Source organism: Hydra vulgaris, chromosome 10, assembly GCF_038396675.1.
Source record: "Hydra vulgaris chromosome 10, alternate assembly HydraT2T_AEP".
Classification (NCBI taxonomy): domain Eukaryota; kingdom Metazoa; phylum Cnidaria; class Hydrozoa; order Anthoathecata; family Hydridae; genus Hydra; species Hydra vulgaris.
The window spans coordinates 37,215,001-37,231,524 of record NC_088929.1 but is presented as its reverse complement, the minus strand read 5'-3'; the positions used below and the strand labels follow the sequence as shown (position 1 = coordinate 37,231,524).

General features: G+C 26.7%; 1 protein-coding gene across 1 annotated transcript in view; it reads right to left on the bottom strand.

The window, feature by feature from the left end:
- Nucleotides 1-16,524, bottom strand: part of LOC100210231 (uncharacterized) — a 232,714-nt gene that overhangs the window by 113,988 nt on the left and 102,202 nt on the right. Inside the window, exons 22-26 of the mRNA XM_065807935.1 lie at nucleotides 15,115-15,180; nucleotides 14,952-15,023; nucleotides 7,139-7,210; nucleotides 5,999-6,070; nucleotides 1,034-1,105 (exon numbers count right to left, since the gene is read on the bottom strand). Coding sequence (XP_065664007.1) covers nucleotides 1,034-1,105; nucleotides 5,999-6,070; nucleotides 7,139-7,210; nucleotides 14,952-15,023; nucleotides 15,115-15,180 — 354 coding nt within the window. The remainder of the gene's footprint in view (nucleotides 1-1,033; nucleotides 1,106-5,998; nucleotides 6,071-7,138; nucleotides 7,211-14,951; nucleotides 15,024-15,114; nucleotides 15,181-16,524) is intronic.

Sequence of the window (16,524 nt, the reverse complement as noted above, 5' to 3'; positions counted from 1 at the left end):
GAATACTTCCAAATACTCCACATTTTTGTAGAAAGATTAGCCAATTTAGTTTTAGATAAAAGTGTAATGATCTATATAAGTTAAAAAATTGTATTAGTGAAAAAAATGGTTAACTAATGTTGCTGGCTGTTATTCAAAATTTTAATGAAATTTAAAACAAAACAAAAAAAGCATGTAATAATATAAACTAAAATTAAAATAAAATTAAAATTATTTTATAAATTATTATATAAAATAATATATATCTAACTTAATTTTAGGCATTTTTAGGTAAAAAAAAGAAAAAGAAAAAGTAAAGATAACAATTTAGTAAAGACTGTTAAGTAAAGAAAACAATTTCAAGTTTATTAGAGTTTCATTTATTTTACATCAAGTTAAAATACTATAAAAATTCATGTAAATATAAAATTATAAACAGTATAAAAGTATAAGTTATTATATATTACAACAAATTATTTCTATTCATTCATTTTTAATGCTCTTTTACATAACAAAAAGCAATAGAAATGAATAAATAGAAACTGTATTTAATATTGTAATTGTATTAAAATTTTGTTCAATACCTGATAAAATTTTCTTATTTTTTTAAACTCTAAGTACTAAAATTGGCAGTGTGATCCTGGGGCTTACAATCGATGGTAAATTTTCGACCAAATAAGCTTTTTAAGTCTTATGATTACTTCTTTTTTGTTCTTTAAGCATCATCTTTATTTCTAGTCCAAACTTAAGATTATACTCATGTGAGTGGCTGTGGTCAAAATCATTTTCCTTCTAGTTTCTAGACTTAAGATAGCACTTTAAAAAATTTTTTAAATTTAAAAAACCTTAAACTTAATCTTAATGTGCCTTCTATGTTTTTCTATGTTTTCTATTTATATATACTTCTGTTGACGTATTATTGAAAAATTATACCATTTTAGTTTAATAAAACAAAAATGTATTAAAAAAAATTAAAAAAATAAAAATAAAAAAAATAATAGTAAAATAGATAAATAGAAAGATACATACAAAAAATCATATATAACAAACTTACATTAACATTTCTACTTTAATTGAAGAAAAAGTTCCATCTTCAATAAAAGCAATTTCATTGTTACTTAGATTCCTGGAAAAAAAAACAATACACAAATGTAAATGATACACAAATGTATAGATGACAACTTTTTGAATTTATACTAAAAGAGCCGTCTGAAGAGACTAGTCTAAATGTTTTGTGTATTTGTATTATTTTTCATTATTTATTTAATTTGGTTAAAAGGTGAAATTTTAAAATTTAAAATAGAAAAATTTTTTTAGAAAACAACTAAAACTGCTAATGTATATTCAAAATAGTTTACTATAGTTTTTATAAACTCAAATCAATATCTATATATATATCTATATATATATATATATATATATATATATATATATATATATATATTAGGGCCCTGTGAATCACCTTTTATGGTATCGAATCCGAATCGAATCAGGCGTTGATTTACAAATCGAGTCGAATCTCAAATCAAATCATCATTTTGAGGATATCTATGTTTTAGTTAAACTTAGATTTCCTCAAAATGAATCACTAATATATATATATATATGTATATATATATATAATCAATATTTCTTTCAATAGAAGATTTAAGATTAAAAAAAAATTAATACTGCATCTAATTCTTTTCAACACCCCTCAGTGGTATTAGAACTGTTTTTTTTGTTTGTTTGTTTTAAGGACTAGTATTAGTGCTAGATATAGAAATAAGATAATTTCACAACTGAGTATTATTTCAAAAATGTTTTTGATCATCGTCAATATTTTTTTACTTCATCAAAATGTATCATGCAGTTAAATAGTATAAAACTGCATTGCAAAACATTTTACATTAGTTTTGAGCATTTTTAAACTTCTAACAAAATTACTTATAAAAAATTGCATATATAGAAAAAAATATTTGATAAACATAGTTTCAGGTTTATTTAAGGTATTATATAGAATATTATTTAGCAATGACATCAATTAAATTTAATGATTTGTTTATAAATTAAATATAACTAAAAAATAAACATTAATCATTATTTATATAATTGCTAACATATAGAGACAAAGGTGTAATCAAGTATTGAAAAGAAGACAAAACATGTTAGACATCTGAATGTCAGTTGTAGGAGTCCCCTTTACTTTCTTGAATCTCCTATTTCTTTTTTACCTCAGAATCAGCTTCCAACTAATGGGTTACTTCTAGGACATTATCAATATTTAATTAGATCAAAACAGTTCAAAAGTATTTATAATAATTTGGGGAATATCCAACATTAAAGAGCTTATACAACTCAATCAAGAAACAAACATTGTTATGAGAAAGATTTAGCATTTTTGGAACATCAGAAAAATGCTATAAAATAGTTTATAAGGAGGCATATAGATAAAGAACTTGAAGCAAAGATTAAATGCAGATAAAGGAGATACCATAGGTATGCAGGTAATTAGAAACAAATGTCAGTAAAGGCCAGTGGAGATGTCCAATATCATAATGAAAAAAACTACAATTAATTAAATTAAAAACCCTCAATTGAAAATCCTGATGTAAATTATTCATATATATAAATGAGATAAAATCGATATCTAAATAAAGACATATATCGGACAACACATGCCCACTAGAGCAGATCTTTCAATCTGGCATTGATAGTAGGTAAAAAAATTCTGATGAGGATGAATATCAGCAAAAAGCATAAAAAAAAAGTAACATTTTTGCAGTAGAACACTGTAAAAATAATGAATTCATACATAGATCTAGAGTTTAGAAATGAATACCATTAGTCAGAAATTATATCAGATTGTACATATCATTCATTTTATATCATTTAATCTTGTGGAAACCAACATATGCAATGTATTTTTCAGCAAACCCTTTGTTTGACACACCATTAATTCAAAAAGTAATGTCCTATGGTTTTGCCTTATAGATAAGTTTCTTCATTTTGTTAACAACAATAATTTGCCAAAACATTATAGTAAAAAAGCAATGATTGAACAAATCTATGACTACTTAGTAAATAAGTTCAAAACTCTGTATGTATTACATAAAAATATACCAATAGATGAATCATTACTGTTTTGGAGAGGTCACCTAAGCTGAAAGCAATACATTCTAAACAAACGCTCAAGATTTAGTATGCAGTCTTTTATATTGTGTGACACTGGAAATGAAACGAGCAACAATTTTGCTCCAGGTTTAGATAAATACGAATATTAAGCTGCTAAAACTATTTTTACACTAATGGATTACTTATTTGGAAATGGTTATTGTTTGCATATTGATAACTGGTACACATCTTATGAAATTTGCAAGGCATTGCTAGATCATACTGAATGTATTGGTACATTAAGGATTAATTGAAAACAGTTACCATAAGATATAAAGAATTCTAAAAATCTTAAAACTGGTGATATTTTAGTACGGTATGACACAAAACAAATATAATCTATTCCAAATAGAAAAATAAAAGAGGTGTACATATACTAAGTACCTGTGTTTCTAAATAATATAGTCACTGAGGAAAGAAAAAAAACTCCTCTAGTGATACATGAATATAACAAAAACATGGGTGGCATAGACAAATCTGACAAAATGTTAACAACCTACAAATCTGAAAGAAAAGTGTAAAAAAATGGTATAAAAAGATTTTCATCCACCTAATTAGTGTTTATGCATTCAATGTAAATATTATAAAAACAAGTTTTTTTCTAATATGATACACTTATAGTTTAGAGCATCAATTATTAAAAAGAGTATTGTAAAATGCCATAAATCAGTGGGAAAAAAAGCACTCATGTATTACCTTCTCCTTTATGATTAACAGAACATTTATTATTATTATTAAAGTCATTTCATTGAAAGTATTCCAGCTACAGAGAAAACTGTCAAACCTAGTAGAAGATGTGTTGTATGCTCTGAGAACAAACTAAGATCCAAGCCAAAATATATGTGTATGGACTGTAATGTTGGGTTGTGCGTTGTGTTTTGTTTCATGTATTGTCATACTAAAGTAAATTTTAAAGGTGTTTGTAAATGATTTTTATTAACAATGTATTTTTTAAATCTATATTTTATCTTTTAATTGCCTGCAAATTTGGTTTCTCATAAACATTTATATAGAGATAAGTGAAAACTTAACTTTTTTAAAATATTTTTTTTTACAAAAAAACAAACAACCCGTTTACAATTTATGGCGCGCTATACGAAAAAAAAGTAAGCAACTTGAAAAAAACCTAAACAAATATATTTTGCCATAATAGTGAATGTAATTTTTAAATCTAAGTCATAGTTAAGAGATTAAGCTACCGGGATCAAACAATATTTAGAGTATCATAAACTACTTAGGAGTAAAAATGAATAAAATAAAGATAAACAGAAAAACAGTCAGAATTATATCAAGGAAATAAGAGAAAAAAATCTTTTCCTTTGCTTTGATGGCAAACTAGTTACACATTTGAAGAAGGAAATCCAACAAACAGTTACAAGAGATACTAACCCTGATCTTCTGTTCTGATCTACTATGTAATCTTCTCTTTGGAATTGTTCCTAAGAGTAGATAACACAGGCACCAATTACATGAAATACATATTGAACATATTTACAAATCTATAACTGGAGATAACACCAAGGGTTTGCTAAAGGCCTTTTACTCAAACTTTAAGAAACAATTGGGAAATTTTGTCCTGTTTTTATCTACTTGTGGTGCCTTTTCTAGTTTTTAAAGTTTGACAAGAATACTCTCATAATTGGCTCTGGAATTCATCAGATATACTTGGAGGTCAAGACATATATTAAATTTGTTCTTGAAATTGAGATTTTCCCACGAGAAGATTCTATCTTGCAATTCAGTCTGGCAAGCTAAACTTTAGGATTCATCAACCTGGTGTCTGAAGGTAGATTCATGGCAGATGCATTATATAACATGGCTTCAAAATTGACGTTACCAGTTATAAACTAATTAAATCAAGATCAGCAGATTCTATTCTCTAAAGTTTATCTAATGATTGCTATATTTTATGCTCCAGGGTTTTTCAAATCAAGTCTTGCTGAAAAATTAGTATGGAATAACTTCAATTCATTCAAAGTTGTTAAACTCACAAAAGAGGAATGGGATATTGATGGAGAAACTTCATTTTAAAACAGTTTTAAAATATGATATCTTATGATATAAACAGTTTTAAAACATGATATACACTCCTGATATCTTATGCTTTAAGCAGTAGTCATGGCTCTTGCTGATTCTGACCTTAAAATTTAAATAAAGTCTGACATTTTGATGTTGGAGTACAAGATTTGGTTCGAGGCATGCCAGACTTTCTACTTTTTATTAAACACCTCAGTGTCACAAATTATTGTGTTGAAAGAAACATTGGGCTTATTCGAAAGTTTGAGAACTCTTCACCTCTGAAAATTTTGCTGGTTGACAAAACATTTTGCTGGTTGTTTGAGAAAATCGAAAAACAGATTTGAAAGAATGTTTATCAGAAAGATCTAGCTAATTTGAAATAAATATTGTAATCTGAAATGCAAACATGCATCATTTATTAAACTCTTTTGTTAATTATCTCTAATAGAAGTTAATAATACTAATAATATAAAACTGTAATTATATAAACTAACATATGCTTTTTTACATACATTTGTTAATAAATACTGGCAAAAAATGATGATTGTTCAAATTATTGAAAAAGTCTATCTGTTTCGATGATCCTAGTAAGATAAAATTTTCTATATAATAGTATATAGATGGCGAACAGGTATTTACACAGTGTTTTCGCATTTTTTAGAAAAAAGCTAAAAAAGTATATATTATTAAGTATATTATATATATGTATACATGTATGCATGTATGTATGTATGTATGTATGTATGTATGTATGTATGTATGTATGTATGTATGTATGTATGTATGTATGTATGTATGTATGTATGCATGTATGTATATAAACTTATTTTTTAATTTATGTACTTACAAAAATTTAAGAGAAAATGTATCTTGAAAATGACTTTTCATTAATCTACCAATTCCATTATTTTGTAGGTTTCTAAATATTAAGTTAAATGAACAATACTGACAAATAAAAAAGATTCTTAAAAAATTTTCAAAACTTTTATTACATACACTAGAGATAAAAAGGGCAGTATTTATTATTTTAATTATACTATTCAAATTTCTAACCAATACGTTTTTGTCATCTTTTTCTAATTTCTCAATCTATAGTTATATTTTTTATGAAATTTTTTAAAAGTCAATTTGATCTTAATTTATATAAATTTATAATTCCCTTTTATGTCCAAGGTTTTGGTGTGAAAGGTGATTTAACATTTATTCATTATTCAAAAATAGTTTATTGAACTAAAGAAAAAATTTTAAAATAACTTGTTTTATTATAACCATTAATATTCTTGTTATTAATACAAAAATTTATTAATATATAATATAATAATATATAATGCAAAGATTTAATATTATTAAATCTTTACATTACAGTATTTTATTTTAAAATAAATGAATACTTTTATAAGGCTATATTTTTAACATATAAAAGCAATATATTAAGTTAATAATTACAATTTATTTCCTGTGAGTCAAACACCGGTTAACTCAAACTTTTGTTATCATTAACTGTTTGTTTTGGTTCCTTGAAATCGTCTAATTGATCACTATTAAAATTCTCAGATTAGGTTGAACCTTAAATTACTCAAACTTTATTTAAACAATAAGTTGAACCATTTTATTTCCCTCTTTTAGAAAACTTGTTCAGACAACTTGAACCTTTTGTATGGGAAATAAAGAAATTAAAATAACTTATTTTTTTTTAATTTTTATTAAAGTTTAGTTAATTTATGATATTTAGATTAAAATTTATTTTAATTTTAGATTTAGATATAATTACATATAATTTTAGATTTAGATATAATTTAATTTAGATTAAAATTTATTTTATTTTATCTATTACAATTAATAATAATCAAAAGTTTTTCTCTGAATCTTATAATATTTAAAGTCACCCAAAGTCTTCTTTTTTTTTCTTTTTCTTTGATAATATTGATTATTGACATTATCTAAAAAAAATTATATCTAAAAATGAGTTAAAATTAAAAACACTTACAGAGTACTTAAAGCTTTTAATCCCAAAAAAGCATCGTCTGGTATTTTATCAATTTTGTTTGCTGATAAAGATCTATATAGATAATATATATATATATATATATATATATATATATATATATATATATATATATATATATATATATATATATATATATATATATATATATATATATATATATATATATAGACATGAAATGTAATATTATTATGCAAAATAAATTTTTGAGCAAAACAAACTTATTGATTTTTTTACAAAAGAAAAAAAGGAAAAAAAAAAAGAAGAAGAAAAGCATTAGAAAAAGTTATTTAAAGACAAATATTAAAACAAGAAAAACCAAATAAACAACATAAAGAAAGCATTATTATTCATAAATATTGATAAATAAATCTCTAAAACAATTTTTGCCATAAAAAATATATTCAACCAAAAATAAATTGTAAAACAAAATAATAATGTGATATTGATTTGAACCATAAAAATATAGAGAACATTAGTGCTAAAGCTCCATATTTTTATGGTTCATGGTAATTTTTGTGCAGGAGGTAATAATTTTTAATTCATTTTAGTCACACTTTTGATTTTTTTTGTTAGTTTTATAAATATATAAGTTTTATCAATGTTATGTTAAATTTCTGGCTAGACATATTTTTTTTATTTTATTGCTTTTAGTTTATAAATCAAGTATAATGTTTTTATTATTTAATACACTTTAATGTTTTACTTTCTTTATTGTTTTTTTTTAAACATTTTCACTTTCATTAAGGCTGCAAGCATTCAGTATTAGAGCTGGAACTTACTGGAAGGGAAAAGATGAAGTTTATAAAACAAGATGAAGTTTATAAAAAAAGATAAGTTTATATAAAATTTTATTAAATTTTATGATAAGGATTAGCAGTTGACTTTAAGTATTTCAATTTATCAGGAAAAACAAAATAAAGGGAGCAAATTCCAAAGAACTGATGTTCGCGAAAAAAAACTAGATGAAAAATTATTCTTTGGGCACTTATAAACAGTTACAGTAAAATAATGAGACTTAATACAATGACAGTTAACACAAGAATGATTTTTAGTAGATTGCACAAAAGACGGTAGCTCTTTAGAGCAGAGCCCGTTAAGTAATTAAAGAAAAGATGAAAAGAAGCAACATTACAATGTTGTGAAAATGGTTTAAGGTTGATTGCAAGAGCACATTTAACTTAATTTAACACATTTAACACATTTAACATTTAACTGCATTTTGATACCTTGTCTATAAGAGAAAAGACATCATTTGAAGATCCGTTTCAGATATGGCAAGAGTGTTCCAAAAAAGGATGAATTAGAGACTTACAGAGATAAAAAATAGAATCCAGAGTAGGAAAGTTACAAGCACAATAAAGAGAAGCAACCTTACCAAATGCTAATTTTGCAATGGATTTGATATATGATTTTCAAGAAAGATCGGAAGTAAGAGATAATCCAAGAAGACAAAGAGTAGGTGACTCATCAAGCACATTACTATTTATCTCCACATCTATCAAATACATGATAAAACCTATCGGTTATTACTATTAACAAATCAGTAAAACAGTAAAACAAGAAGATTGAAATCCATATTGATGATCAGAAAGTAAGTTATTAGATTCAAGATGAGAGAATAATTATTTGTTAATTAAAGTTTTAAAAACCTTGCTTTTGATAATAATGGGATGGTAGTTAGACAAGCCAGACTGCTGTACAAAAGTTTTGAAATTAGGAAAAACAGATGCTGCTTCCAGCAGGCTGGAAAACAAGATTCTGATAAGCACTTGTTGAATAGCTTTGAAAGCATAGGCGACAGCTCTAGAGTACACTTCTGCAAGACTATAACATGTATGTTGTCCGGACCACAAACTGTAGAAGAGTCTGAGCAGGAAATAACTTTAGATACAAAAGCTGGAGTTAAATGAATGTCAAGCAATGGATCAATCTGTTTGTTGGCTATATGAGGTAGGATCTGATCCTGAAAGTTCACAGCAAACAAATCAGCTTTTTCTTTAGTTAAGGTAATAAAATCTGAACTATGCAAGGGAGGAGGAATAAAAGATTTACCCCTGTTATAGACACTATTAAAAATTAGGCTACTAAAACTTTTGAAGTCTCAAGAGCCTCACTTTGGAGATAAAAATGAAAGATTTCGTGACTTGAGAATAGCGGGCTTTAGCATAAGACAAAACATTTTTATAACGATTTCTAGCAGTAGTAAACAGACGTCTACTTTCTGAAGAACTGTTTTGGTGTTAGATATGGAAGTAATGGTTACAATTGGAAATTACAGCAGCACAATGAGAGGAAAATTATGGAGAATAGTGAAGTTTGACTTGGAATTGTCAAGAGGGAATAAAAAATTCCATGCCAGTCTGAATCCAAGAAATTACATAAAAAGCACATTTGTCAGCAGGAAAACCAAAGATTTCTTCCTAAGGGCCATCACAAAGAAAACCACAGAAAGAGTCCCAGTCAGCTGTAAGGTAGTTGTAATAAGTAAAAATATAGGGGGGCTCTGATGATGGAGAAGAATGGGATAATAACTTTAGAGAGATCAAACTGTGATCAGAAGCACCTAAAAGTGAATGTAAAGAAACTAAGCACTGAATAGGATCAGAAACAAGATATGAGTCAAATAAAGAAGGTAAATGATTCCGATTGTGGAAATAAAAATAAAACAAATAATAGCCAAGTTTGACCATTTGTCTACATTTCAAAAAAAAAAAATATATATATATATATATATATATATATATATATATATATATATATACAGCTATTCACGAAAGTTTAAACGATTACAGAATTTTAAGATCTAACCTTTGGTTTTACTTGAATAAAAATCTACGGAAATAGATATCAAAATAATTTTTTTTTCCTATTTGGTAAATAGATTATTTGTTAATAGAATAAAAAAAAGTAGGTTTCAACTCATTACTGTTTACTCAGAAATTTCATTAAAAGGAAGGCGATTTATTTTTTGAGGTAAATTAAGAGGTACCACAAAAGTTTAAACAATTTTATTTGCATAGCATCTAATATAACATAACATAACAAATTAATAAAAATTTTATATGCAAATGCAAAAAACCTACTTACATAACATTTTATACAGGATTGTGTGTAATATGAGAAAACTTTTTTAATAATTACAAGTCTTTTTGACTCTATCTACCTGTACAATCAAACATTTACTACACTAAGTAGTTTTATTTTGTTAAGAAAAACTAGAATGACTGTGGAAAAAAGTATTCAGACAAAAAAATTTTTTTCTTTTTTGTCATTTATTTCTTTAATATTTAGCCCATTGTCCTTTATTAGTTAATACTTCATCAACTCTCTTAGGCATCGACTCAACAAAGCTGTTACACCTGGTTATACTTATTGAATTCCAGCATTTTTTGAGCGCTTCCTCATTCTTGTCTTTTTTCATCAATATAGGTTTACCAATTTCTTCCTTGACTACTTTCCATAAGTTTTCTAAAGGATTCAAGTCTGGACTTTGTGCTAGCTAATCTAATACCTTGACATTTTTGCTTTGAAGCCAGGCTTTGGTATTTTTTGCCGTTTGTTTTGAGTCACCAACTTGCTGGAATATGAATTCTCCATTGAACATCTCTTGAGCAGATAGTAGCATATGGTTTAAAAGTATTCTAAAAAACTTAGGAGAAGTCAATGTATCCTCTTTAACATAAATATGACACCATTTCACACTATTCCAACTGAAACATCCCCAGGCCATAACTTACATGTCATGCCTTATTGTCTGTTTAATACCCTTTTGTTGCATTAATTAACCTGGTCCTCTCCATGTCTAATGTCTATCATCTAAACCATAGAGGCATATTTTTGTTTCATCCAACCATAATACGCTCTTTTAATCGTCAACAGTCCAGTTTTGATACTTCTTTGCAAATGCAATCCTCTTTGTGATATATCATTTGGTAAGTAATGGTTTTTTATCAACTGCTCTACCATGTAAATCATACTCATGCAGTCAACTAACTTGAGTTCTCTAAGTTGTTTTGCAATATTTGTTACATTTAGTCTCACAGAATTTTTAACTCCAAGAATTAATCAAAAAATGAGGATTTTTTGATTAATTCTTGGAGTTGTTTTTCGTTTTCATCCAGATCTTGGCAAACTTTTAAGTATTCTATGCTTTTTAATTCTCCCCAAAGTATCTTGAACAGTTGTTGTGCTATTTCTCAAATCGTTTTGCCTTCTTTTGAGAGCACTTCAATACCATTCTTAGCAACTTCTGCCAATTATCACCATGCATGGTGAAAAGTACCATGGCTATGGTAGCAGTTGTCAATGTATTCTAAACGTTACAGAAATAGAAATTATGATATTTTTGACTTTTACTTATACTATACTAAGCTACTATATATCTAGGATACTTATATTATTTTAAGCTACTAGGATACTTATAAGGTCTTCATGAACTTTTATTGAAGATCTTGACCTAAAATAAGCAGAAAGTAACTGTCCAGACACTTTTTTCCACAGTTATTTTAGTTTTTCTAACCAAAAGAGACATCTACCTTGTGCAGTAAATGTTTGATTGTACACTTAGATAGAGCCTTTTGACTGCTACAAAAATATATATAACATTATACGGTTTCATTTATTTAATATAGAATTAAATCTAAAATTAGTTTGTCAGAATACATTTTTCTGTAACTGTATTTTCTCATCCAAGTGGGAAATTTAAAACTTCAACTTTAGATTTGCTCCCCTCTTGATAACTTTTGATTGCTAAAACTATATTATCTTCTTAGTTCTGACATTTTTATAGCGTTATGTATAAACATCTTAAGCATATGTTGAGTTTGCAGGCAGTATATGGAACAATTGTGTATAATATATGTATAATATGATAAAACTTTAAAACTTTATTCTAACAATTAGAAGTCATTGTTATTAAAAACAAGATTGAAAAAATTTCAAAATTTATTACGCAAAGGGAAGGTTTTGAACTCCTTGAAATGACACTGATGACAGCGCACTAAACCACTAAGCTATCAATGATTTGCGCTAATGAGGTGCGCAGGTTAATTTTTTCTAATGCAATTTTTCAAAGCAATTTTTCAGAATAAATTATTTTACTAAAAACATTGTAGTAAATAAGAAATAGATAAGTATAGAAATGATCGGTTTTGGTTAAGACCTGTATTTTTCAGGTCCAGAAAGCTAGGATATATGAATCAGCGAATGTTAAAAAGGCGAAAGTCACTTTTTTGCAAGTTTGTATATTCAAAGGATAGCTCCATCATTTTGTGTTAAAAAGGTGTCTGTCAAAAGTTTTCTCTAACCTGTACAGTGTCTAAAAGTTTTGGTTTTTTGTTAAAAGGGCTGAAGCCCGGACTTCAGCCCTTTTAACAAAAAACAAGAAACTTTGCACTGAAGTCAGCGGACCAAATGTAACCTCACTTTGCTGTTTTGATTGTACAACAGCGTGGTAAATAAAGTTGATTTATTACGTTTGATCATTTTAATAGTGATTTACATTGATTAACTGCTTTTTTAAATGGGTGATAGTGGTAGTGAGTCTGATCATACAAGTTATAAAAAAAAGATAAGAAACCCAGATGATTATAAAAGAAACAAGATTAAGAAATCTAGGCTTACTGGTGTGGCATATGAAACCACAGGGGACAAAAAGCTGATGCAAAGTCTATCAAAGATCCATGCAGGTGAAAGATAATACACAATAATTCTTAATTTAATTAAGAATTCTAAGTTAATTCGGTCTAAGCCAAATTGTAATAATTTGTCTAAAATTTGGTCAGATTTAGCCTCTGTATTTTATAGTTAGCCTATAGACCGAGGTTGTTGATTGCTTGTTTAGGTTGTAAATATTTGTAGGCCAAAGACAATAGAATGACATTTTTAGGGTAGTCTACAATCACTTATTGTATTTTAACTTAAACTCTATTTTGATTCCTAGACTAGGCTACCTATAATTTTTTTTATAAAGTAAAATTACCACATAGTGTTTTTTTTTCAGTTGATCAAGAAAGTGTTTTGAATCTATTTGCAAAGACAACCTCGATGATGCATTTATAAACTTCTGCAGTCAGTCCAATACAAAAGATGAGCAGTATTTATTTTTGCGCGGCTTGATTGATGTTACTTTCATTTACGTTTCGGGCAACATCAAGTAGACACCTGTTGCATATGCGAAGAGTTAAAGCTAAAGATAAAATCACTTCACCTTAATGAAGTTGCTAAGCAAACAGCAGTAATTGAGTTGGCAGTACATAACAAACGCGCACATTTTACCAACCCATAAAACAAGATGTACAGGGCGCTAGGAAAAAAAAAATGTAAATCCTGTGTCCCTAACTGTAGATTATATGCAAAACATTTCACTGCTTAAAATACCTGTGCAAGAGGTATTTTAGGCAGTGAAACCATCAACTGCCTTATTTTACCCAAGGCAGTTAATAGTTAGTATATTTTCTATTCATGATGTGAAGAGAAACGTTGCAACACTCTACCTTTATTATGAGGGCAGGCTAGATAGTCTCCAAATGAAACTTGCTCCTTCTTTTGAACTACCTGTCTACCTGTCCTTTAGAGCATGATGAACTCAACTTTTTTGCTAATAATTGTGAGGGGCAAAATAAAAACCATTGCTTTTCAAAACTTTTTATGGCGCCCACAGAAAATAAGTGGATTAAAAAGGTCAATCAATTTTTCCCAATCAGAGGGTATAGCTTTTTGCCCTGTGACTATGACTTTTCGATTATAAAAAGAGAGTTAAGAAGGCATGATAGAGTGTACAGCGTTTAAGAAATAAAAAAAATTATATTAAAATGTAGTAATCAAAGAATGTTTTTAGTGGTTGATGTGGAGAGTTCATCTCTAGTTTATGATGGTAAAAGTTGGTGGCCAGTTCACTATAAAAGAAACGTTACCTCAATCGAAACAATGGGTAAACCCAGAAACCAACAAAATAAGAAAATTTCACAATTTACAATACAATTGTGACAACATAGATCAATGTAAAGCCAGTGAAATTATCTATGGTATTGTCAAACATACTTTTATGATGAGAAAAACAACTCAAAACAAGGTGACCTGCCAGAACAGCTTCTTTAAACAAACGAAAAGGTTCCAATAAAATCTGCTAAACTGAATGATTTAAGAAAGTGTATTAAGACCCATATGACCATATTGACTACTGCAATGGCCTACAGCAGAAAGCAACGATGGAGAAGCAGAAGATGTTGGGGGAAAATGATTAATGTAATTGATCTTTTTTTCTTTATAATTTTGTCAAAATATATAAACAGTTCATAAATATACATTTTGTAAAGATTTATTGCAGTTTGTGACAATATTTTCTATAGCCCAAAATTAAAATCATAATAAAATAAGCAGTTATTACTTGTTAAATGTTAAAAGGGCTGAAGTCCACAGTGTTAATTGGTTTATAGGTTCTTTAAAAATAAATATAATAAAATATATGCTTTTAAGATGAAAAACATTATCCCCTTCAAAAAAAAAATTGTTAAACCATTAAGAAAAATTTAACAAAGAAAGTAGTGCTGTTTTTTTTAGTTTCCCAAAAGTTTACATTGCTGGACTTCCGCCCTTTTAACATTCACCGATTTATAAATATGTATATATATATATGTATATATATATATATATATATATATATATATATATATATATATATATGGAGAAAGTATGGAAAAAGTCGCTGTGAAATAGACTTACAGAGACCTATATTTTTACGGGTCAGCTAGTAAATATATAATTAATACAACTTAAAAACTAAAAAACTTACAAATAATCAAGTTGACTTAAGAAAGCAAACTGTCTACCATGATTGAAATTAAACATGTTGTTATCCAAAATACTAAAAAATTAAAACTTTCAAACACAAAATATCAAACATTATTTTTGTGCATTTTCTCAAAAAAAAAAAAAAAAAAAAAAAAAACACACACATCTTTTTTATGTTGCCAGAAAATGAACCATCTTCAATTGCAACAATACTATTACTGCGTAAATCACTAAAATCAAAAAAATTATAATAGAATTGTTACCCAGTAACAATTCTATTATTGCATAAATCACAATGAAAAAAAAGAATTTATAAACAAAAAAGTAAGTAAAAAAAATATATACACACATATATATATATATATATATATATATATATATATATATATATATATATATATATATATATATATATATATATATATATATATATATATACAGTGCTCGAAATGAAGCGGGATGTGGCAGGATGCCATCCTGTCACCTTTTTAAAAAGTGTAAACCAACCCACCACCTTTTTATAAATCTCATAAAATAACATTGGGCCTAACAATGATTAGACCCGATGGTATTTTTAATTTGCCAAATACCATCCTGTTACTTTTTTTTCTCCACTTTGAGCACTGCATATATATATAAATTAGTGAAAAAAAACTTAATTAAATAATTTACTAATTTATTACTGGTCTGTTCTTTAAGAACATAAGCTTTCTTTTTGTAAAATAGACTAACATGTATATATATATATATATATATATATATATATATATATATATATATATACATATATATATATATATATATATATATATATGTGTATACATATATATACACACACACACACACACACACATATATATATATCTATGTTTGTATATATATATATATATATATATATATATATATATATATATATATATATATATATATATATACATATATATATATATATATATATATATATATATATATATGTATATATATATATATATGCATATATATATGCTTGTATATGTATATGCATGTATCTCTCTCTCTCTCTCTCTCTCTTTATATATATATATATATATATATATATATATATATATATATATATATATATATATATATATATATAGTGTTTTTATTTTCATTTTTGAAAAATAAAAACACACATGCAACAACTCAAAAACAATACAATAGGAAATAAAACAGAGCAATCTGCATTAGCCACACACATGAGACATTGAGCACAACAAATTAACTGGGACAGATGCAGAACTCTAAAAGTTGATGCTAAAAAGTTTTAAAGGAAAGTTCATGAGGCACTTGAAATACAGTACCATCATTGTGCCCCTCGACAAAACGGTATCAATTAAGATGAGCAACAATATGTCTCAACAAAATTTTGGACACTATTTCTGGCGCATTTACGTCAAAATTGTAAAAAGATGTACGTCTTACGTTAAATCTTACGTTAAAAAGATGAAACCAACCCATTGACATAAAATAGAACTGCTGTTTTAAAAATAAGATATAAACAAAAACAAAACAAAAAAATTCTAAGCTGAAGATGCTGGTCACAACAATCCAGC